Here is a 23,299-nt window from a genome sequence, read left to right on the forward strand (position 1 = left end):
CAAATGGTGTTCATTACAGCAACAGGACCCCTGCCTACAACACACATCTTCACACACCTGTGCCACAGATCGGTGCTAGCCACAGGAGCACCTGCATGAGGCAGGATCTTGATCATGTCCACAAGAGTGTGTGTGTGTGGCACATTCCACAGCTGCCACCTATCCTTTGCCCATGATCTACTCCACCAGCCTCACCCCAGCAGGTCCCACAGGATGCTGAACATCACAATCACACACAGACCCCTCCTTGCTCATCAGGGCATGAACAAACTATACACCACACAAGCAGAGCGCTGCCCACATAGCACATCAGTTGAAGATTCTGTTCAATAATGTTTCATCATCCCCCATGAGGCCAGCAGGCTGTGAGACTGAGACAGGACATTCTATGATATGCAGTCAAGCCCCATCATCTCCTGGCAAGAGCGCTCAGCAATGAGCAGATAGATCACAGAGGACCAAGAGAGTGCACTATGCCACATACTTCATGGGGACACAATGCCTCATGGGTACACTAGCTCTGGACCTCTTACAAAAGGCTACTTAGGTAAAGCTGCCCAGACCAGTGTCCCCATGGTACTTTTTATGAATGCTGCTATGAAATCAACTGTAGGAATTCCATAAAATATAACAGATGGAGGGGGGTGGACAGATTAGGCAGGCAGTTCACAGAGAGCACCCTCCAACCCTTGTATAGCACAGGTAGGCGGCCCAGTCCCTGGCTAGGGGAAAGCACATCTCTTCCCTTCAGGATCATTGCCCGTCCCAGCATCAGCTTCCTGAGATGCCTAAGGCTGTTTGTACCTGTACTAGAAATGAGTACTCACCAAATGCAGTCAGCACCAGTGTGTAAGTAGTCAATATATGGAAGGTGATTTTGGTCTCGAGACCAGCATGAGGTAGAAAAGACCATGCCAATGTTTAGCCAGGGAATAGTCACTCCTACAACATAAAGAGATGTCATTTAGAGCATCAGTGCTTCAGAGTTGACAGCAATTAAGAGTGTCCTCAGGAGAGGCATATGGGAGTCTGCCTCTCATAGACATAACACTGTAAGAAAAAGCTGCCCACTCCTCCCCACTTGCTACATAGAGATAAGTCAACAAGTCTTGCATTCTGGCTGAGTAGCTTGTAGACCCTTAGCCCTCCCAGGGGTGGGGGTGGGGGGCCGCATAAGTGCCTCTGTCCACAGTGAACGGGTGGGATTCATGGCTCCTAGCTTGGACAGAAGGGAGTCTCTCAGGCTTCCACTGCAAGGCCCAAAGTATTCATAGCAATCAGACGCTCTGGGGGGTGGCTTTACCTACATCAGAAGCAGCTTTCCCTCCTCAGTACACTTAGGGGGCTACGAGCAAAAACAGCCGTAGGAGTCAGAATGCAGGCTGAAAGGCATTTTCTAATGCTAGCCTACTCAGCCATGTGGGTTCCACAGCTTTTCAGACTTCATGAAACTGCATGCACTCTGTACCCCAGGCCCGGGCCTCTCTACTACTGAGCCACCCAGCTTTGTTGAAGTGTGCTTTTAGGTCATGTTTACCAGGCACAGCACCGAGGTGACGCAGGATGGACCCTGTGTTATTGGGGAGGACAGTGAGGTTCCATCCATGCCTGCAGAGGGAAAGAGGGGGCTGTCAGAGCTGGTGGGGAAGAGCACCATCTAGCCGAAAACCATGGACAGGAGAGTGGACAGTTACCTTGAAAAGGGTTCTGATTTTCCCACTGGGAACCCGCTGCCATGGGTATTAGTGTCCACCTTTCCACAGTGAACTGCCACATGACAGTCCTTCTCTTCCACTAACCTCCAGTACTCTTGCTGTTGAGAAGAGGAAAAACCAGTCAGTATCAGTGTGATACTTGAACCCTGAGACACAGTTGGAACACTATATCCAGTACAAGGGGGTCTATCAAGAAACTCCCATGAGCAACTCCCTCAGAACCTAAGGCAATGATACAACCGTCATCTCCGAGGACACATCCTCAAATCAACAGAGTGCAGTATGTAGGGTCTCTGGATACATTGTGATGCCCATGATGACAGCTTTGTTAGACACTCAGGGAAACCACCCATATATGCTATGAGGCTGAGTAGAGTAACCTCAAGTAGTTTATGCACACCAGCCTTGAAAGGGTGGAGATCCTGACACAGTGTGGCGAGAGCATGAGGAAACTACACAGAATCAGTTTGTACAAGAGATGCCTCACTCAGAGAGCAAGCCGGAGACTGCCCAGATGAAGAATTTACAAGTTTTAGAATCACAGAGAACTGAATTCTGATTTGGGACGATGATTATACAATAATGTGAACAGACTTGATCTCACAGAAATGTATACTTAAAACACCTTGGTACTTACACAAATGTTGGGACCTGAGTTTGGATTTCCAAAACCTAACTAAAACCATCTGTGATCCCAGCACATGTAGGGCAACATACAAGTAGACAAGGGAGAGTCCCAGATGTCCACAAGCCACCTAACCTTGCATGGGCAGCACTGAATCAAGGAAGAAGGGAAACCCCAAGGCTTCCCTCTTTGGTTCATATGTGCTGTGGGCAAGCCCAAACCCCCCACACAAGCATGAACAAACATTAGCAGTTAAAAATGGTGAAATGTCATCTAGGAAAGAAATTCAAATAAACAGCAATGAGAATAAGGAGAGAAAGACATGTATACTCGCACTTGGAGACTAAATGCACTGGTACACAGCACAACTGCTCTGCAAACCAATCAGCACTCTACTGCAAGTCAGCATCCTCTGGGAAATGGAAATACAGAGAGTGGGGGGCCAACGAGCCCGCGAAGCTCACTTTAATCCTTGGAAAAGGAACGTACTCTAAAACTGACCTCAGAATGTACTGAGAGAGGGGGAAGGGAAGGGAAGGGAAGGAAAGAGACAGACAGCTGGCTAAAATTTGAGCTGATTCCACTAGGATAGGGGCAGCGTGAGAAGGCACTGCAATCAACAGAGAAGCACTGGTGTCCTTCCCCTTTAAGATGGCCCTGCCTCCACCCTCAGCTGCACTTTCAATCCATTCTCCTCCCACCAAACCTGAGCATGAACCTTAGTGTAAGAAACTCAGCCAGTGAATCAGACTGCAACCCAAATCCCAGGAATAGGAGGACACATGAAGGGCCAAATGGCCACAAACCATAAAGGAATGTTATGCCATTCCTGACTAGACCCAGAGGCTCAGACTGCAGAGCTGAGAGCTGCAGGCACTAACATCTGGAGGAGGCAAAGGCCTCATTCTGCAGCAGCTGGCACAAACGGAAATATGAATTTCATCAAGCCTTCAATTTTGCTTTTAAATATTCAGGGTATGGTTACAGCAAAATCAAGTCTTTCTGAGGAAAAAAAAAATTCCTATATAGAAGACTGTAAAATGAGTTATGGACAGCAGTAATCACCAGCTCATTGTAGAGATGGCAAGAACACGAGAGAGATAACAAAGGTTCTCTTTGTAACTTCAAATGCTGACCTCTCTCACTCTGCCATGTCTAGCATAGTGTCATGAGGTGTCACGAAGCCATCATGATGGCCACATGGGTGTCGGACCTTCTGTGTAATGTGGATCCTAGACAGCTGAAACTAGGGTTGGCAGTGGAGGTCAGCTCCAGGTTACAGAGCTAGGCCTCTAGAGAGTGATCAGCAACAGAATTAATTATGCAAAGTCCTAAAACCAGAGTCCATTAAAACTCTGGCTGGGAACTGTCCCCCAGGTACACCTCCCCAACACTCTCCACTCTCCTCTTCCTAGCTCCAACTGTGCTGAGGCAGGGATCTCAACTGGCTTCTCTCCTTCACAAACACCAACCACTGATAGATTCCAATGTCAGCAGCTGTAGGGTCTGCAGGACTCTGCTGGGCACTGCCAGGGAATATACACAAACAGGACCAGCTCTAGTCTGCAGCACCTCACACAGAACAGGGCACACAAGAGCACACCGTCTTTCCAACACTGCACTAACTCCAAGAAGAGAGCTGGCAGTAGCACAAAAATGGCCACTTGCCAATCCCATTACATGAAGAACAGGAGAGAAGAAAAGCACACCATGACTTCAGGGATTCCAAACATTCTCCTCCAGAGCACACAGAGAGGAGAGGGAGAAGCAGTTCACTGAGGGTGAAAACTGCCAGCTGGACCAGTGATCACAAGCCCCAGGCCTTTCCAGCAGACTAGGGGATTCCAAAAGAAAATGCTCTGCTATGCAAGCACAGACACACAGGACAGGACAGCCTCTGCCCGTGTCCATCATGCTGCACCAAGCCCAAGGGTCCTGCCTAGGGTCACAGGAGGCTGTACGGAGCTGCCTAACGTACCTCGATCTCTGCTGGGGCAGGCTCCTTACTGAAGCACATATTCATGATGTTTCTTGCTGTTCGATAAAAAGTTGTTAGAGAAACAGATCTTCCCTGAAACAAAGGAAAAAGCAGAAGAGTATGGCTTAAAACTGAGTTTATTTCTGTCACATGTCTCTGCCTACTGTCACATGTCTCTGCCTACTGGTTTCCCCCATGGTGACAAAGATACACTGTGGGCTTGGTAGGTGACAACATCCATACAAGTTTGTTATCCCAGTACACTCTGCTTTGGAGAACACCACCAAGACATGAGCATGAAGGCAGGGGTTGGGTTTGCTCTCCAGCAAAGCAAGGCTTTGGATAAGGTTGGCAAACAGACTTTCCTGCAACCTAAAACCTTTCTAAACTGCCTAAGTATAAAGAGGATCTAATGTGACACTAACTACCACAGGTGCAACAAGAGAGGTGATGGGCATGCCCCTGCAACTGCCCTCAGTGCCCTAGGGCAGTGCCCCAGGGCACAGAAAAGCTGTTGGGGGGACCTGGGGCAACCACATGAGATTTTTTCCAGTTTGTTTTGTTTTGTTTGTTTTTCTTGAGACAGGGTCTCTCTGTGTAGCCCTGGCTGAGCTGGAACTCAGGCCTGGCCTCAAACTCAGAAATCCGCCTGCCTCTGCCTCCCAAGTGCTGGGATTAAAGGCACCACCACTGCCCGGCAAAAGATTTTTCCAACTAGATCTAAAAGTATCTTTAAAAAAGCAGGTTGATAAAAACAAGAACTATTTCCTTGGATTGAATATACTATCATAGTATAGGCTTTAAATCACTACCAAGAGGCATGGAGAACACATCATTTCATGAAAAGTCTGTGTGATTCCACCAAGCTGCCAAGCACTCACCTAATGCTGTAAATGAGAAGTAGCCCAACCTCTAGACCCAACACAGAAAATCTTTCCACTCATTAATGTCTCTTCTGTGATACTTGGTCACAGCAGCTCAACACAATGTAAGATAGAGTCCTAGCATTCACCCACAGAATGCGTCAGCCTCCTCTGGCTCCACCAGGGCAGGGTACAGCTCCCTTACCTTATAGATGCACTTGTGGAAGTCACTGAGGACACCTTTGTCTTCCTCCTCCTCCTCCTTAACAACTTCTTTTTCCTGAGCGAACAGTCGCCGCCGGCCTGTCTTGAGTGGGGCCCGGCCCACCTCCTTGAGTTTGCTCCGAAAGCCATTCCTGGGTGTCACCCCATGGATGAGCCCATTCTTGGGCTCAAAGCGGGGCAGGGAGTGGAACTTGTGGTCATTCTCTGTGTGCCCCTCTAATGGCCCTTTGCGCTTTTCCAGGATCTCCTTCTCCATTAGCACCTCCTTCTCCAGCCGCCGGTGCTCCTCAGGGGACAAGGAATCATAGGAAAGCAGGTACTGGCAGTAGGCCTGCTGCAGCTTGGCCAGCCGGTCCTGGGCAGTCCTGGGAATGCGCAGCATGTCTGCTAGTTTGCTCCACTTTTTGAGGTCAGTCACTTGCTGCATGCCGCCCATCTCATTAATCAGCCGGAAAAAGCAGGCCAGGTCGAGCTCACAGCCTCCTGGGCGGTGAGAGGGTGAAGTGGTTAAGAAGGATACAAAGAAAATTGGGTTTTCTTCCTAGGTCCTATTAGTCTTGAACGCCTATTACAAACCTGTTGCTCTAAAGCAGAAAGCTTGCATGTACAAACAGTTTTAAGCATTAAGTGGGTCATGGCTAAGTACTAGGAGACAAAGCAGACTGAGGTCCGATCCTCTTTGGAAGGGGGCCAGAAATAGTATCTGAGGAATTGTCCAGAGAAAGAGAGGATCACTGAAATGGTACCAAAGCTGTGGGCTCAGCATCAACTGAGGCACTACTCCACAGAGGTGTACAGGTGACTAGAGCTAAGCATGGCCAGGGCTTCCCCACACCTTTACTGCATTGTCAATGCTGTGGAAAGTCGTGCACATGTGATCAAAGCTGCCTCTTCCAAACAGCCTAGCTTCCACTCATACATGCTTTTTTTTTTGTCTCTCCCGGGGGGGGGGGGGGGGGGGGGGGGAGAAGGATACTTGTCTCTAAAAAGATGAGTTTAAATGTTTCTTACAACTCAAAATATGGGCTGGGCTGTGTGGCCCTGTGGTACAACACTTGCCTAACCTGGCCACAAACACAAACCAAAAATGTAATCAACGAAGAAGCAAAGCCATCTCAGATGTATAAAATACAGCATCTCTCTATCCACCTGGATGGAAAATGGAAAAGCCACAGCACTAAAGAGGAATAACTACTAACAACACAATGAAACCAAAAAACAAACGACAACAACAAAATAAGAAATTCTTCAATCTTCAAAAGCAGGGCTGAGATGACATTAATAAGGCACCAGATGTCCAGCTGGCTACAGACTGAGTCTCTGAACTCTCCTGTCAGCAAGATGAGACAGCAGCCTAGATCCCATTTATTGCTCTACCAACTACCAGAATTGACTTGGCTGGGAACACAGGGAAGGAGGGAAGGAAGGCACTGGCGAAGAAAGGGTCCTCAGACCCAGCATGACAGTCCACAGCAGCCTTATGGTCCCACGAAGTCACAGTGGCAAATTAAAGGTAGATTTCTGTTGTTTAACTTCGTCATCTTCCTCTTTGAAATGTGTTCCGAACATGGCACACAAGCTACAGTGTATCTGGTTTAGGGCTTCCAAAATCAAAGTATGAATTATGCATGCAGTCCTAAATGACATGCAATGCTTGCAAAGTTCCTTAGAACACACCCGCCCTGTACCACCCACCAAAGCTTCACCAAGGCCACTTACTAAGTGCCTTCCTGAAGAGAGGTTCCCCAGGAGTCAGTCATAAGAAGGCATAGGAAAGTTACCCAGTCCTACCCAGTGGAAGGCCTAGGTCTGACCCTGCCTGGGTCATGGGCCAAGTCAGTGGCCCCTGGGTAGCTCACATTACTTTTATCCTATGGGTAATGGCAAAGGACATAAACATAAGCAATGATGAAATCGCTCGTGGCTTAAAGGAGAAAACAAAGAAAGAACCATCCAACAAGTTACCATGGCAACTTTACCTGCCTTCTCACCTCCTTTCCAACACAAAAGCACTAGCACTGGAGGAGAGTTAGGAGTGGCACCCACCAAGCCACAGAGCTCATTAAAGCAGGACTTCCTTCCTTTCTAGAGGGTTGGCAATGGGGCTAAGGGGCATAGATCCTCATCATGTCTATGTGCCTCGATCCAAAGCCTGTTCCTGCCATGCCAACACTGGCAAGAGACGACAAACCAAAAAGACCCCCATCAGCCATGTTTAATGGAAGCCCCCCTGGGGAGAGAAGTTACACACTCTCCACCTGCCAATGGTCACTCCTGTCTCTGGAGCAACTGCTGGCGATGCCCTACATCCCAACCACAGACAGATTACGGCTTCATGAGAGCTGAACCCTACAATGAGGGTAGCTGCTACCACGCAGAAGGACTGGCCTCAATGTAAAAGCCAGGTGGCCTTTCCGAGCAAAGTCTGTCCTAGAATGCTAGGATAAAAACAAAACAAAGGGCATAAGCCATGGAAGGTGACAAATAAGACCACCCAAGCTTGCATTAACAAGTACAAAACCCTAAAACCCCATGATGTAATGGTTTGTGAGCAGGAGTCTATAATGTAGCTACTAAGTTAAAAAAAAAAAAAAATAAGGTCACCTAAGCAGACCTTCCCACAGCCTGACTGATGTCCTTATAAGGAGATACCCAGACAGATGTACAGAGGAAAGGCTCTGGGACGACCAAAGTGCAGGTGGCCTACTACAAGCCAGAGAGATGCTCTTTAGCAGAAACCAATCCTGCCAGCATGCAGAATTAGAAAACACCTAATTTGTGGTTTTGAAGCCATGGCAGCTTTAGAGCAATAAAAACTGTGCAGAAGCCCAGGGGCCCTAGCACCGTGGTCTAGACACTTCAGTTCCAAACTTATTTATTAACACAAACGACTAGGACCACGGGGACAAAGGCTCCACTATAAGTGGCAAATGAATTGAGAAGTCCATCTATTTCATGGTAGATCACAGCAAAGCTACAACGGGCACCACTCAGTCCTGGAACTCACCTATGAGGGGCAGCTCATCCATGGCGATGCCCTGAGATCTGAGGTGCTTCTTGATGCAGGCCAGCCGCTGGACATTGGGGCCCCAGCGCCGGCCCAGCTTGTGGATGTGCTGGACCTGCGTGACGAAGCGCATCTCGTCATTGAGCTTGCACTCCGGCCGCCAGTCTGGAGGGGGGATCACGCGGCACATCCCGGACTTCTCCACCTGAGCGCGCACTGACTCGATGTAGATGAGCGGGTCGTGGAACTCCTTGGCGGAGGGCCTGAGGACAGGGATCTCGTCCATCGCTGCCCACCCAGACTTGCCGCTCCCCTTCTCTGGCTTGCCCTGCGGGTCATGCGGCTTGTGCGAGGACTCGGGTTGCGAGGTAGAACGATTTTCACAGGGGGTGCCCTCTGTCTTGCCATGTGCTTGTTTGCCCAGCATATTCTTGCCAGCCGCGGCCCGCTTTGGCCGATTCCTTTCCAAACTTCGCTCGGGCACTTCCTTCTTCACGTGTCCATTCAGCAGAGCCTTCTCTCCTGAGGCCGCCGAGGCCTTTTTGCCAGGGGCTTCAGCATTGCCTGGAGCCCCCTTCATCTTCTTGGGGGGTGACTGCGGCTTGTCCATTTGCTGTGCCTCTTCCAGTCTCCGTTTGGAATTCCGCAGCCCCTCCCTCAGCTGCCGCCCCCCCACCTCCTTAGTGCATGACTTTGGGTTCAACCTGCTGCTGGCCTTGAGGCCGCTGGCAGCCGGGATGGTGGACTTGGACGCACCCCCAAGGGATAGCACCTGTTTGCGGGTTTTTGCATTGCTACTTTCAGTTTTCCCTGAGATTGTGTGGTTGACAGCTGAACTGGGTTTGTGGTGGTTGGGTTTGGTTTCCTTGACCAGTTCTCTCTTGGCTTTGGTGTATGTGACAGTCCCCTTGGTCACTGTGGCAGTGTACTTCACAGTTTTGGATGGTGAAGGTCTGACTTCTCGGATCTTTTTGGCACTGTTTGTACCTGCACCCAGAGATGACATTCGAGTGACTCCATTTACCTTAGACACCTATGGAGGCAGCAGAAGCAGGGGAGAAAGAATTAGTATCCAGACAAATACAGTGAGAAAGAAAGGATTACTTCAGTTGCTGTTGACAGACCTGGCTCAGAAGAGACATTCTGACATCAGCTAAGTAAAGCAGAAAGCCCATCAAGAATTAATCTGTGACAGCAGAAAGCCAGGTGTCACCCCAGCATTCTGCACCACACTGTGTAGGCCTGCAGAGTGCTCGGCCTGAATGGGTCTGAAGACTAACATTTCTTTGCATGGCTTTCAGGAAGCTCGGGGCTCCATAATAAAGACCCTCTATAGTGACCAATCAGTTACCTAAGAATCTGCAACAGCAAGATGCTGTTCATTTGAGAAAAGTCAAGTCTGCAATAGTTTTTTGAAATACATTTTTCCCTGTTCTAAAAGCAGCTGTTTTGCTATCCTTTGTGTGCTCCATGTTAAAAGTGTAGCAGACCCACAGACATGAAGCACAATAATGCTATTATTTTGCTAAACAGCAAAACAAACACACACACAAACATCCAAACCCCACACACTAGAAGGAAAAGAGCAGCAGCCCTCAAGTGCCTTGGCTCTGACTCATAGGCCAAGGCCACAGGTGTGCCTACAAACTGCTACCAGCCATCTCAGTCTCAGTCATTGGGACTTACCTACATTGACAGCCTCACTGGATACAGGGTAGACCCTTCAACTTCTTTTGTGAAGCTACAATATGCCTAGTCCCCTTCTGCACAAATGGTTCCTATTTTCTTGCCCCTTGCAAGCAATCATTTGAGATTCTGTTAACTGGGTAAATAGAGGCAGCTGTCCTGTACTGGTCACCCATCTGCCAGCTGGAAGAGTATGGCTCTGGTACCGCCAAATCCCCAGGGGCTCACTGATTTCCAAATAAGAACAATGATGTACTGGACTTGTCTGTTCCAGGGTGAGTGATTTTTACACCAATCAGCATAGATTTGAGTTTGGCGTTACATTTAGTCTTATGGATGTCATCTATAATATGAATTTAAAAATCAAGAAACAGGGTTTTTAGAGAGGCTAACGCCATAAGAGCCCATAAAACTCACACAATTACAGAAACCAGAGACCTCTTCCCAGAAGACTGCTGATTCAGGGGGCCTGGCTTGTGGTTAGGGAACAGTCTTGCTGGGGCTACTAATGGTAGTTACAAGATGCCATCATGAGGCTGAATCATGGTCAGCATGCCCTGCCACAATAGAGACCTGGGTGATAAGCCCAGGCCGACTGGGAAACAAGTATTGCGTGTGGTAGGATGAAGGAAATAATTCAAATTGTAGGCACCCAAACCAACAATGTAAATTAAGGGCTCATGGCTTATCCAAATAGGTCACAGCCCCACACCTCAAGTCTACAAAGCCCCCTCCAGATGTAATGAGGCTGGAGACTTTGGAATTCTAATCAGGTCTTTTGAGATACTTTGTTGCTGTCTATAGAGACCACATCTTGAAAAACTGCTGAACAAGGTTTCAGTGAAGTTCCCACCCCTCTCCACACCAGCACATGGGGTAGACTTGTTGCACCTGCACACTTACACAGAAGCCAGTCAGATGTTCTCTATAAATGCCAAAATTTATCTGTGGTCCAGTAAAGAAGGAAAAAAAAAATCAATGCTCACAGATTGAGTCAGCCCCACACTCGGGCCTTTGGAGACAGCACATACCCTCTAGGGAGGCACACATATGGGAGGCATCAAAACTAAAGTGTGGGATTTGGGCCTCGCTGCACAGCAATGGAGAGCCTAGAAATCACTATGTAGACCAAACTTAGTCTCAAGTTCTGAGATCCACATGCCTTTGCCTCACGCCACAGTGCGTGCCTAACATACTGTGCACAGCAGCCCACTAGCCACCCTCTCAGTCAGTATGACTGATATGACAGACGGGATTGGCAATCAAGTGGGAAACTAACTTGAAGTTTAGAAGAGAGGGAAGCAATGGGACACCAATGAATTAGATGTAAATACACAAGGCTAGAAGATGGTTCAGTTGGTAAATGCTTTGCCACGTAAGCATGAGGCACTCAGTTCAATACAGCGACAAGCTAAACCAGCAACCAAGCTTGCAAAAGAGTTTACATAAAATCTGACAACTTGAAATGGTCCCCTACCACTGACAAAACAAATAACAAAATGACACACCTTCCCAGCATATACTCATTTCTTAGAAGCCAACATTTAACCAGCACCAACAAAGCTCATGGGAACAAAGACCTACAGCCCTAATGACAGACATTCTACCAGCCTCGGATGATGGCACTTGACTGAGAACAGACTACCTCAGTCTCCTGAAGAGCACATGGCAAGGGAACCTTGAGTCATTCATAGCTGTCAAGCTAAGGCACTGCACACGCAAAAGCACACAGAGCGTTGGAGGGGCCCTCCCTTGGATGCACATTAAAAACAAATCTTCAGCAAACAGCTTTCTAGGTCTCTGCTCTGGTAGGGATTCTAGGAACACAGAGAAACATTCTTTAAAAAAGAAAGAAAAAGTGAAGGAAATGAAACCCAAGGACTCCAAGGATTCTTCCTTGACTAATTTTGTAATGACAGAAATCCCAATTTTTAGTGCTTTTACTAAACTGGTGAACAGAAAGGATTGTATTTATAGGAGAGAACAGAAAATGGATGTGTGGACTAAGACTGCTGGTCCTCAGTTCACCCACTAGGGGGCGGGAGTGAGCTTGACAAGGAGCACAGATGTGAGGGTGGGGAGCTAAAAAGGAAGCTCTACATGGACTTTAAACAGGAAGCAGGGTCCAAGAGGAGAGCTTGTGTCCTTACAAGGACCATGATGTCCTCGTAACACAGGCAACATGGCCTGTGTTACGAACGGTGCACAGAGCCTCTGGACAAGTAGGCAAAGCCTACTTTACATTACCACCCTGCACAAAGAGTTTGGAGATTGAATGAAATGAGTGCCGCAGGCTCATTGGGAGCAGCAGTAATGGAGGTGTGTTGCTGAAGAAGTGTACAACATGGATTGTGCTTTCAGAAGCTCAAGCTAGGCCTACACCCGAGGCTGGCTCACTCAGCCTGCCTGTCTAGATGTAGAACTCTCAGCTGCCTATCCAGCACCACATCTGCCTGCATAACTGCACACTTCCCACCATGAAAATAATGGACTAAACCTCTAAACTATATGCCAGCCCTAATTAAATGCTTTTCTTTATAAAAGCTGCAGTGGTCATGGTGTAATAGAAACCGAACCTAAGACACTTGGATTTCATTCTGTAAAGCCTCTTTCCAATTTCATTTTCTAGAATTTCCATTCTGATCCTTTGGCCTGTTAGAGAACCAAATCATGTCACTTCTATACACTCCACAGGAAGGGAGCATCTGGAGGCCAGTCATGAAGACATAGAAACTTCTTCTCAAAGTTACAGCTTAACCTCGCATTGAGAGTAAGACATATTTGGTATGACTCAATAATTTATACCCCGGACCACTGACTACATTGCAACTATGACTTTCATTGACTCTCCTGGCAAACTAGTATTTCAAAATGCTTTCTGAGGAGTCAGGTAATGCTAGCACTCAGGAGGCTGAAACAGGAGGATTGCTACATGTTCCAGGTTAGTTTTAGCTATACAGTGAAACCATATCTCAAAACAAAAGAACTCTCTCTTCTGCTGACCCCAATCATTTACATGATTCAGCTGGCGTCTGTTACGGTATTTAAATGAATGCCTTCTTGAAGAATACCAACTGATACTCTGTGAGTTCCAGAGGCTTGTGATGAGATTAGATAGAGTGCTGGCAGACAAAAAAAAAAAAAAAAAAAAAAAAAACAGAAGTGTGCATATATGTGTTGTCAGCCTCAGGATCCAGGGCCTTGAAGAGCACTAACTACCACTATCTACCATTATTCCTTAGTATAACGAGAGTGTTTTTCCTGTAAGAAGGGTGTCTTTCCCAGAGCAAGAGAACTAGAAGAACAAAGCTTTGTACTGCTCAGCAGAATCCCCTTCAAATCACAGCCCACACACAAACATTTCCTAAAATTAAATCTGATAGTAAAGGTCAGAGTATCCTTCAGACAGTTGAATATAATCATTTATATCAAGGAATTATAAAGGGATCTACAACTTGCTTTATTGATCTTATATTCAGAGCACTATCTGATGGTCATCCATTTACTCTTTATTTCTCACAAAGTCCCTGTGGAATAACCTCATTAGACAATGGAGCTAAGAAAGTAAAGATTACTTACATCTCAAAGGCTCAGGGAGATCAGGGTCATAAGTTATCGGCTCTGATTGACAGTAGAACCCTTTCAGTATCAGGATTCACACCAAGAAAAGAAGCCAAACCTGGCACCATACAGATACAAGGAGCTCACACTCGACTATGGCTTCTTCTGAGGTGAAAATGGCCCTATGGGTTCCTCTATCTGAGCATGTGATGCCTAGCTGGAAGACTGTTGGGAAGGTTTAAGAGGTGGCTTTGTTGGACTAGGTGTATAAACAGGGGAAAGGTTTTGAACATCAAAAGCCGATGCCAGGCCCGGTGCCATTCTCTCTGCTTACTGCCTGAGGAACAGGCTGTCGCTCTCAGCTACTTTGTGTGTCTGTCTGCCACCATAATCCCTGTAATGTCGATGAGGATTAAACTGCAAGTCCAAAGCCCCCAAATGAGATGCTTTTAGTTGCCTTGGTCATGAAATCTCTTCTAAGAGTAACGAACCATTGCCTCCCTCCACTACTCTAGACAGCTGGTGTAGATAAGCTAGTATGTAACCACCATGGACCAGGGGCAAAGACAACCCAGGTCAAAAGGCACTCGCTGTACACCTTCGGGTTACTTCCCACACCAACACTCATCACTGTTGAGATGTGGAGTGCTGAAGAAGAGCCACTGTTAATGGAGAGGAGCAGCAGGTTCCTAGGTAGAGATGTAAATAAACCACGGATGCTTGGGTACGGGCCACTCTCATGAATCACTGGGACAAGAAGTAAATAATCTGGAGATACAACTAATTTGGGAGACAAAACTAATTTCTAGTCTTAAGGTTACCAGTGTTAGGAGCTGAAGAGATGGCTCACTGGTTAAGATCACTGACGCTCTTCAAGATGACCCAGGTTCAATTCCCAGGATCCATTTCCAGGGTGTCTGACATACTTATACAGGTGTACATTCAGGCAAAAGACAAATTCACATAAAAGTAAAATTATAAAAAGATGACCTGTGTTGTATATTATTGTAGAATTTTACAAGAAGGCTAGGAAATAATATTTTATATGTCTGCTTCACTAGAAAGCATAACTGGTGTATCCAGGTCAGTCTCCATGTCATCTAATGCCCAAAACTAAGCAGTTTTCAGCTCAGTCTCCATGGCTGCCTTGTCTGCCCTCAGTGGGAGAGTATTCGCCTACTCTGGCACAGAGTTGATGTGCTAGGAAGGGGCTATACCTGGGGAATGGGTGGCACCCTCTCAGAAAGGAGGGGGGCAAGGGCTGGCAGATGAGCAGCATTTGCGATGTGAATACTGAGTAAACTCAAGCCATTCAGGAAAGAAAGGGAAGCCATATTTGAATCCTCCCAGGGTAAGAGACATGATCTTTGTCCCATCATGCCTCACTTCTCCAGCTGTCAGGCTGCATTCACCATGACTTATAAACTGGGCATTCTGTGGGATACTACAAAACCCCTGAAGGTTACCTGTTTCCTTAAGTCCTGAGCCGACCGATGCGAAGGGGGAGGTTGGTGGTTGGCAGCAAGCCCCTTGGCCGAGGAACCCACAGACGAGGCAGCGGTGGGTTGAACCACTGAAGTCTGCTCCCTTCGGCTGTCTGCCCGGTGATCACTGTGCTTCTCCTTCCCGGGAGTGGCCTCTTTGCTTTTGTGTTTTTGAGCAGGTTCTTTCTCCCGTGTTGACCTGTTGGAGCCATTGAAGACTAGAAAAGAGATGGGAAGAATTGAGTCACTGCCTGGAGCAGAGGAACCATACCATGTAACTACACAACCATTCTTCAGGAAAATGGCCAGCACTCAAATGCACAACACCATGACATGAGATGAACCTGACTGAAACCCTTACAATGGATCCTAAGAACGATCTATGTCCTATATCTTATTTTTTGAATCCATTCATACACTGCCTACTGTAGGTAATGAATCATAGTGGCTCATACCTAAAATCCTAATACTCAGGAAGCAAGACAAGTTTGGGCTACACAGAGAATTCTACACCATCCTGGCCTAGAGTGAAATTGTCGCAAAAACAAACAAACAAACAAACAAACAACCCAACTTTTAAGAGAAAATTTCCTTCAGAGATTATCAACAGTATATTAAATGACAAAAACTGAACCTGAAAAAGTCAATGTATTTCCTCAGCTTTACAAGGGGGCTGTGTCATGGAAAAGCTCATGTAAGCAGAGTAAGTACTATCAGGAAGAAAATGTACTAGCTGTGTCTAATGACCTGCAGAGCTTAGCATCAGTATCTCTTAGTGCTGGGAGGCTGGCAGGCTGCTGGCTCACTCTCACTCCTAGCTTCCTTGTTTGTCACCTATCCAAGCCGCGCACGCGTGCGCGCAGTGGAGAGGGAGGCAGAGAGAGAGATGTGCTTACTATCTCTTAATGCAATGACTATTTAAGGAGGGGGGTTAAAAAAGCCTATATGAGCAGTATCACACTTCTACTTTGTCAGTGAATCATGGTCAAAAACCAGTTCTAAGATGTAGACAGGCAGCAGTCAGTGTCCTCCTGACCTAGAAAATGAAGGTCCTCCACAGCCTAAACCAGAAAGGAGAGGCACAATCCTATGATTTCAATGGAATAGACTTGGAGGTCTTTCAACTACTAATCCCAGAGAAGGGCTGCAACTAATCCCTGGAACCAGAGCTAAAGCTGTGCAGAGGGTGGGGTTGGGGGCAGGGCAGTGCCACTAACACACTTAGGCCTGATAACAAGTATTTTAATAAGATGTCCTAGGAAAGAGGAATGAAACTCTGATTTGCAAACAAAAGATACTTTTCAAATGAATCTTGCTGTAACCCTCCTGCTATTTTATAGCAGCAATATACCCAACACCAAACATAACCAAAAAGTCAGACTATGTGTTAAATGGGAAAAAAGGAGTGATTGGGAAAAGACAACAAAGCAAAGGACAAGGTATATTTTGTACTAGACAGCTCATTAATTTTAAGTGTCGTGGGAACCTGCCAGTTTTATTCCTCCAAGTAATTATCTTTTGTCTTAATTTGTAAGATTTTCAAGAAAGGGAGAAAGGGGAAAGGCAGGTTAAAAAAAGAAAACCTCACTTTCTGTGAGCATGAGACAGAAAGGCATCAATGTATAGAAGTTCTCTACACAATGTCCCCAATTAAAAGAAATAATTGGACTAGTTTCTTTTAAGCATCCAGCATAGCAAGCCATATTAGGAAACTGTATTGTCCTGGGATACAAATAGCTTTACATTAATGAACAGAGACTGATATATTGATTTGTATACACTTACTCTGAAAGTTAAATGCTCTATAGACAAGTGGTTTCACACCACAACAAACAGTCTTTAAATCCTAAGGCTGATATTTTGATTGAAGGTCACTTCATTCTTGAAAGGGAAAGATTTCCATCAAATGAGGAGTAAAGAGACACAGGCAAAAGAAGGTTCTTTAGCTATGTCTTTTCCTGCAAGGATGTTTAAGTTCCGACATTTCCATGGGGAACTTCACATTTCCAGTTCCCAGGAGTCCAACAAGAATGATGTTGTCCATGAGGCCTGCTCAAACACTGAAATCTCAGCAGGTTTAGGCAACGAATGAAAGGACCATCTAAAGCCCTCACACACAAGGTCTCAGATGTGGCTTTCCAGTACCCTGTCATACCAATACACCCATGCTCAATTTCCAAGGACAGACCAGCTAGCTGGCCTCGTCGTCTCAAGTGTTTTGCATCATGAATGTAGAGTGTCTTATGTTCTTCAGAGAAAGAAGCTATGCAAATATAAAAAGGGTGATCTTTTTGAAAGTTCTTACTACCCTGGCAAAGATGCACACTTGATGCTGACAAAGCCATCGATCTGGTCTCTCTTCCTGTCTCAGTAATTATTCCTAATACACCACAGGACAAGCAAATGCAGTAAAAAAGCAGTCTTTAATATTTGTTGCTCCCTATTTTGAAACTACTGTGTCTCAGGTGCAAGCTGATGTGGGTGATTAAGAAACTCAGAAGAGCTACTCCTGAAAACTGACCCTGCCTGCAGAAAAACAGAAGAATATACACAAAGAACTTTCAGATTGAACAGCTACAATAGTCAAATTAACAAAAACAGTATCCTCCACAAATACCATTCCTCTAAAATAAGAAGGGTGAAGAAGAGGAAAACAAGAAGTGTACTATAGGAAGTAAAAGAGATCCGCAGCAAGTTTCTAATACAAAGCCAGGCACTTAAATGGAGGCTTCATGTCACTGCACTCAGGTGACCTGGCCTGAGCAAGGCACTGGCTGTTATGTCACTTTACTAATGATGCACTTCCACGTTGAGCTTCTAGTGTCAGAAAACAATGGGAGGTCTGCCAACTAGGGCCCAAACGTCAGGAGAATTGTACGACAGCATGTGGGTGCACTAACTTGGTTTGCCTTGGCCACAAACAGCACAGTAACTCAGTTGAGCACCCAGGCTTAAAATCAGGCAGACAAGTAAAGACATGCTCACATTAGAGCCATCAACAAGTCAAACGGAAGCACCTAGAAGTTATAATGGTTACTGTACCTGCAAAACCAGACTGGGATGCCACCTCAGTCAAAAGACAGTTACTAAAAGGAGAAAAATGTGTATGGTTTGATTTGTATTATGCTTCTTCCCACAACATACAAGGTCATGTTAGACAGCTCTAATACAACAATACTGCCTTATCCTCTCAAGTACGCTGTGTGCTCAAGTGCCTACACACAAGAATTAATGTGTGGAAATTAAGTCAACTGAATTTACATCCTCTACGGAAAACTTTAAAATTCCCTAACATCACCATTTGGTTTCCACGTCCAAAGATCTCAAAATGGGAAGATATTATGGGTAGTGGTATAAAAATAACTATAGAATTGGATATATTAGCCAAATATATGTTACCAATGCTATAAGTAACTCATGATAGTTAAGTTTTAATGGTTCTTAATAACTTTGTAATAATAGTCAGAAATACAGAAACACCATAAATCAAACTGAATAGTTTGTCTCTGAAAAATAGTTTTCTGGTCCTTCTCGTTCCCAAATACAATGCTGCTAACGTGAGGAGGAGCCCTAGCCTGGACAGCATTTTTAAAGTATCTGCCTTCATCAAAACAACAAAGGGACCATAGGGAGGAACAGCTGTGCAAAAAGAATCATGCACCTGATTCAGCAGTTTGGGTTTTACGAGACTCTTCATTCAAAAGATAATGCATTCTGAAAGGGCAAACACAACTGATGTAATGATAAGAATTCTGGTCCACCTTTGAACTTGAATAATCACAACACACTTGATTTATGGCCATTTATAATAATGCAAGACAAGGGAAAATTAACATTTTCACAATAAAAATACAAACCTAGAAAAAATGGCTTCCAAAATGCAGAAGACACAATAAAAAGCATATACATACACTGAAAGTTCACTAATAGAATGCTTGCCTAGAACAAGACCATGAGTCCAATTTAGTTTGCCTAAGACAAAACTAGCAGAAACCTGAATAATTCTTATGCAGGAGATGTGCTGGCACCTGCCTATGGTCTCAAGCTATTGGCAGGTAAAGACAGGAGAATCAGAAGTTCAAGGCATCCTAGAAATAAAGTCCCCTCAAAGCCCTAGGCTATAAGCAAAGGCGGTGCAAAGTCCCTCTCAGATCCACAGGGATACTTGTTGAGCTGAGTTAGACCAGGACAGTCCCCAAGGCTGGGGAAGAATGTTAGTAGCAGCAACCGTGGCAAACAAAGTCCCTGTTCCAGTTCATCTGGACAAGAGCAGAACCAGCCTCCTGGACAGCTAATGCCACCATCCATGACTCAACGCCAAGGTCTGTACCCAGTGTACACTAAAGTACTTTGGTTTCTCCCAGAAACTTTCCTGGATGAACTAGAGAAGTTGGTAGAGAAACAGAAGGCTGACCACGGGCCAGGTAGTTTGTCTTCATGGTGGACACTGAACAGTCACTGCCTGGTAAATGTAAGACCAATAGTTACTGGGTCTGACAAGTGCTAAATGGCATGTAATACAGCCTCCCAATTCTGCCTTTAAAGGAATAAGCAATAACAGAAGTGTATGAAAGACAGAAAATAATGGCTTTAATGGACTAACTTCAAGGCTGTTCAAACAAACACCTTGAATACTTCATACAATTTTTATCCAAATTGACAAGTAACTTTCAAACACTCTGTATGCCTTTGGGATCAGCAAGGCTTAATTGAATAGAATAGATTTTCCTTAAGACGGGTCAGAAAAACATCTGAAATTATGCAGTTTTGTGTAGTTTAGTAACCATCAAGTGTATAATATTCATGCTAAAAGCATACTGAAAGCATAGAGTAAGGTTGTTCTGGAGTATTTTTTTCACATTCTTAGAACAAACCTAAGGCATAAGAACAGAACAGAATAAGAGGCACCTAGCACCCGATTAAAAACATACCAAGACTTAGACAGTTCTATTTGTTGAGGCTCTAAGTTACACAGCATGTGACTCATTCACAGAGCACGATCAGAAATGGTCCCTCTACCCCAGGAAAAGACCCATAACCTGAATGGTCTTTGCACAACTGGACCTCTTCTTTGAACCGTTAAGATGTTTTAGAACAGAAAAAATTGTGGCTTCAACAGATTAATACCTGGCAATGTCATGTGGCTACAACAAAGTACCAGAGCGGGCCAGGTATGGTGACTCACACCTGTAATCCCAGCACTTGGGAGGCAGAGGCAGGCAGATTTCTAAGTTTTGAGGTCAGCATGGTCTACAGAGTAAGTTCTAGGACAGCCAGGGTTACACAGACACTGTCTCGAAAAACCAAAAAGGGGAGGGGAAGGGTGGGGAGGGAAGGGGAGGGGAGGGGGAGGGGCAGGGAAAAAGGAAAAGGAAAAGGAAAAAAGGGAAGGGAAAAAAGGGAAGGGAAGGAAAGGGGAAGGGAAGGAAAAGGGAAGGGAAGGAAAAGGGAAGGGAAGGGAAGGAAAAGGGAAGGAAAAGGGAAGGGAAGGGAAGGAAAAGGGAAGGGAAGGGAAGGAAAAGGGAAGGGAAGGGAAGGAAAAGGGAAGGGAAGGGAAGGAAAAGGGAAGGGAAGGGAAGGAAAAGGGAAGGAAAAGGGAAGGAAAAGGGAGGGGAAGGAGAAGGGGAAGGGGAAGGGAAAGGGAAAGGGAAAGGGAAAGGGAAAGGGAAAGGGAAAGGGAAAGGGAAGGGAGAAAAAGTACCCGTGAAAGCAGCATTCCCCGTATGCCTGTGCAGTTCTTTGGGAGCTGTAAAAACAACAATAACAATGATGACAACGACAGCGTGTGTATGCTTCTTCAAGATGCTGACTGCAAGTACACTGTAGCTGTTTTCAGACACATCCGATCTCATTACACATGGTTATGAGCCATCATATGGATGCTGGGATTTGAACTCAGGACCCTTCAAAAGAGCAGTTAGTGCTCTTAACCACTGAGCCCAACAAACAAAGAAGGTAACCATACAAACATAAAAATAACATCAAAAATAATAAGAAGCAGCAATCACTATACCTTAACATCAATGGGATCAATTCACCAATACAAAGACATAGACTAACAAAAATATTTTTCATGTAAATCTTCAATTTTAAATCAGAAAATGTTTATAATTCCTCTTTCAATTAATTTAGTGATGTTTTTAATGTGTACCATTTATTTTATTTTATGTGTATTATTTTCCATGATAATCTTCAATGTTAACATTTTCTCTATATATTTCTTCAGTTTTATCAGAAGTTCCATGTAAGTCTTCAATTTTATCAGATAATGTTTATAATTCCACTTTCAATCAAGTTAGAAATATTTGATGCCTACCATTTTTACCACTATAATTTTCCATGATGTTCTTCAATTTTAACATGTTTTTTCTATATTTTTCTACAATTTTATCAGAAATATTTTCCATGTAAATCTTCAATTCAATCACAAAATGTTTCTACTTCCTTTTTCAATTAATTTAGCAATGTTTTGTCTATAATTTTACTCTTTAATTTTTTGATGAAAATTGTCAATTTTAATGTGTTTTTCTATATATATTTCTTCAATTTTATAAAAAAAAAAAGAAAAGAAAAGCTGCTGAACCATTGGAACACACACTTCAGAACAATAAAAAGAACCTGGGATCAGAGGGTTAAGCTGGCAGCAACTCTAGCAGACCTTCTACCATCTCACAAAGCAGTTGAGGTACAGTAGAGAATGTCGGGGATCAGCAGTGCCAGCTGATTTTCAGATAGAATCTCAGAACATGCCAAGGCATTTGAGGCACATATAAACATTTTAGAATTCCCTTAGACAACCTAGGAGTCCAGATGTTTGCCCCCAATTATATTACAGTGGCAAATGTATATCCAAACAAACAAAAACCCAAGAACAGGATAGGAGGAATCTTTGAAAAAATATAAATCATCGCCAAAGAACCAAGTAAGGATACAATTTAAAAAGTGGCTTGGCTTCTAAAGCATACTTTAATTACTATGACAAGTGGTCTGTTAACAGTGCCACAAATTTGTTAAGATTTTAGGGAAGAACTACCACTCCTTCAACATAAGCTCAGATCTTACAATCCCACCCTTGTCTCAACAGGAAAGTTGTGACTGCCTTATGCTAGAAAGAGATGCAGGTCTCATGGCCACCTGTAATTGAGGAAGCATTCTGTCAGGCAAGACCCTGGCCCTACTTCTCAAAACCCCTCCTCCACTCCAGACAGCGTGTGTGTGTGTGTGTTTGGGGGGGGGGGGGGGAGGACAACTCGTGAATTCAGAAAACTGATCAAATGATTGCTTTTTGTCCCCAGTATGAATCCAAAAGCAATTAAATCATTCCAGCTGGGAAAAAGGCTCCTGTAAAACATATCTTCAAAAAAGATGTATACAAAATGGAACAATAATCTTTCCTATTCCTTCCAAGTTTCAGTAAAGGAAGGAAAAAAAAGACATCTGACTAATTTAACTAATGAACTCTCACAAAATTATTCTGTAGAAGGTCACAAAGGGCTTGCCAAGCTAACAATACTGAGGAAAAGCCAAATTCATCACAAACTCATTAATTCACCATCTACTCCATTTACCTCTGGGTGTTAAAACAAAGAAAAGAGCAAAATAATTAGGAACATTCTAAATAATAACTTATATGATAAATATACTTAGCAATTTGATTGTGTTGTTATATTTCCACTGTTGGCATCATTGGCGGCTCTATATGTGAAAAATTTTAGAAACAGATGATCTATTGAAATGGAGTCACTATTTGTTATTATTACTCTTGAGTTGCAACCCGATTATCAGGTGATACTGTACAAGTCATTCCAGACTGTGTTTTAACCAATACATCCCTTCTAATTAGGATATGATATTGTTTGTAAAGTACTTGTGTAATGTTTTCATAGTAAAGCCTCTGTCAGGAATAGTTGGTTCTTGCAGAATATCAGGGCCCAGATTCTTAAATCTAAGATTGCTAACACACTCGCGCCTAAGAAGGTGTACAAGACACCTGTCACAACGAGGTTCACAAGAGACCCAGTATCATGGCATTAAGTCACGAGAGATTCCCTCCTACTCCACTTCAACACAAAGTAAATCAGAAAAATGGACTATTGTTCAAGCTCCAGATTTTCAGAATAATGTACTAAAGATATATCTTCACTAAGTGATTTTC

General features: G+C 44.7%; 1 protein-coding gene across 3 annotated transcripts in view; it reads right to left on the reverse strand.

Annotated features, from left to right (window-relative positions):
• The window catches only part of Jarid2 (jumonji and AT-rich interaction domain containing 2), a 177,225-nt gene that overhangs the window by 10,693 nt on the left and 143,233 nt on the right, over window positions 1–23,299 (reverse strand). For all 3 annotated transcript variants that reach the window (XM_052157277.1, XM_052157276.1, XM_052157278.1), the window contains 7 exons: window positions 15,127–15,362; window positions 8,414–9,446; window positions 5,387–5,889; window positions 4,319–4,411; window positions 1,695–1,813; window positions 1,538–1,608; window positions 828–942 (listed from right to left, as the gene is read on the reverse strand). In XM_052157277.1, coding sequence (XP_052013237.1) covers window positions 828–942; window positions 1,538–1,608; window positions 1,695–1,813; window positions 4,319–4,411; window positions 5,387–5,889; window positions 8,414–9,446; window positions 15,127–15,362 — 2,170 coding nt within the window. The remainder of the gene's footprint in view (window positions 1–827; window positions 943–1,537; window positions 1,609–1,694; window positions 1,814–4,318; window positions 4,412–5,386; window positions 5,890–8,413; window positions 9,447–15,126; window positions 15,363–23,299) is intronic.

The sequence above is a fragment of the Apodemus sylvaticus genome, chromosome 14 (genome assembly GCF_947179515.1).
Source record: "Apodemus sylvaticus chromosome 14, mApoSyl1.1, whole genome shotgun sequence".
NCBI lineage: Eukaryota > Metazoa > Chordata > Mammalia > Rodentia > Muridae > Apodemus > Apodemus sylvaticus.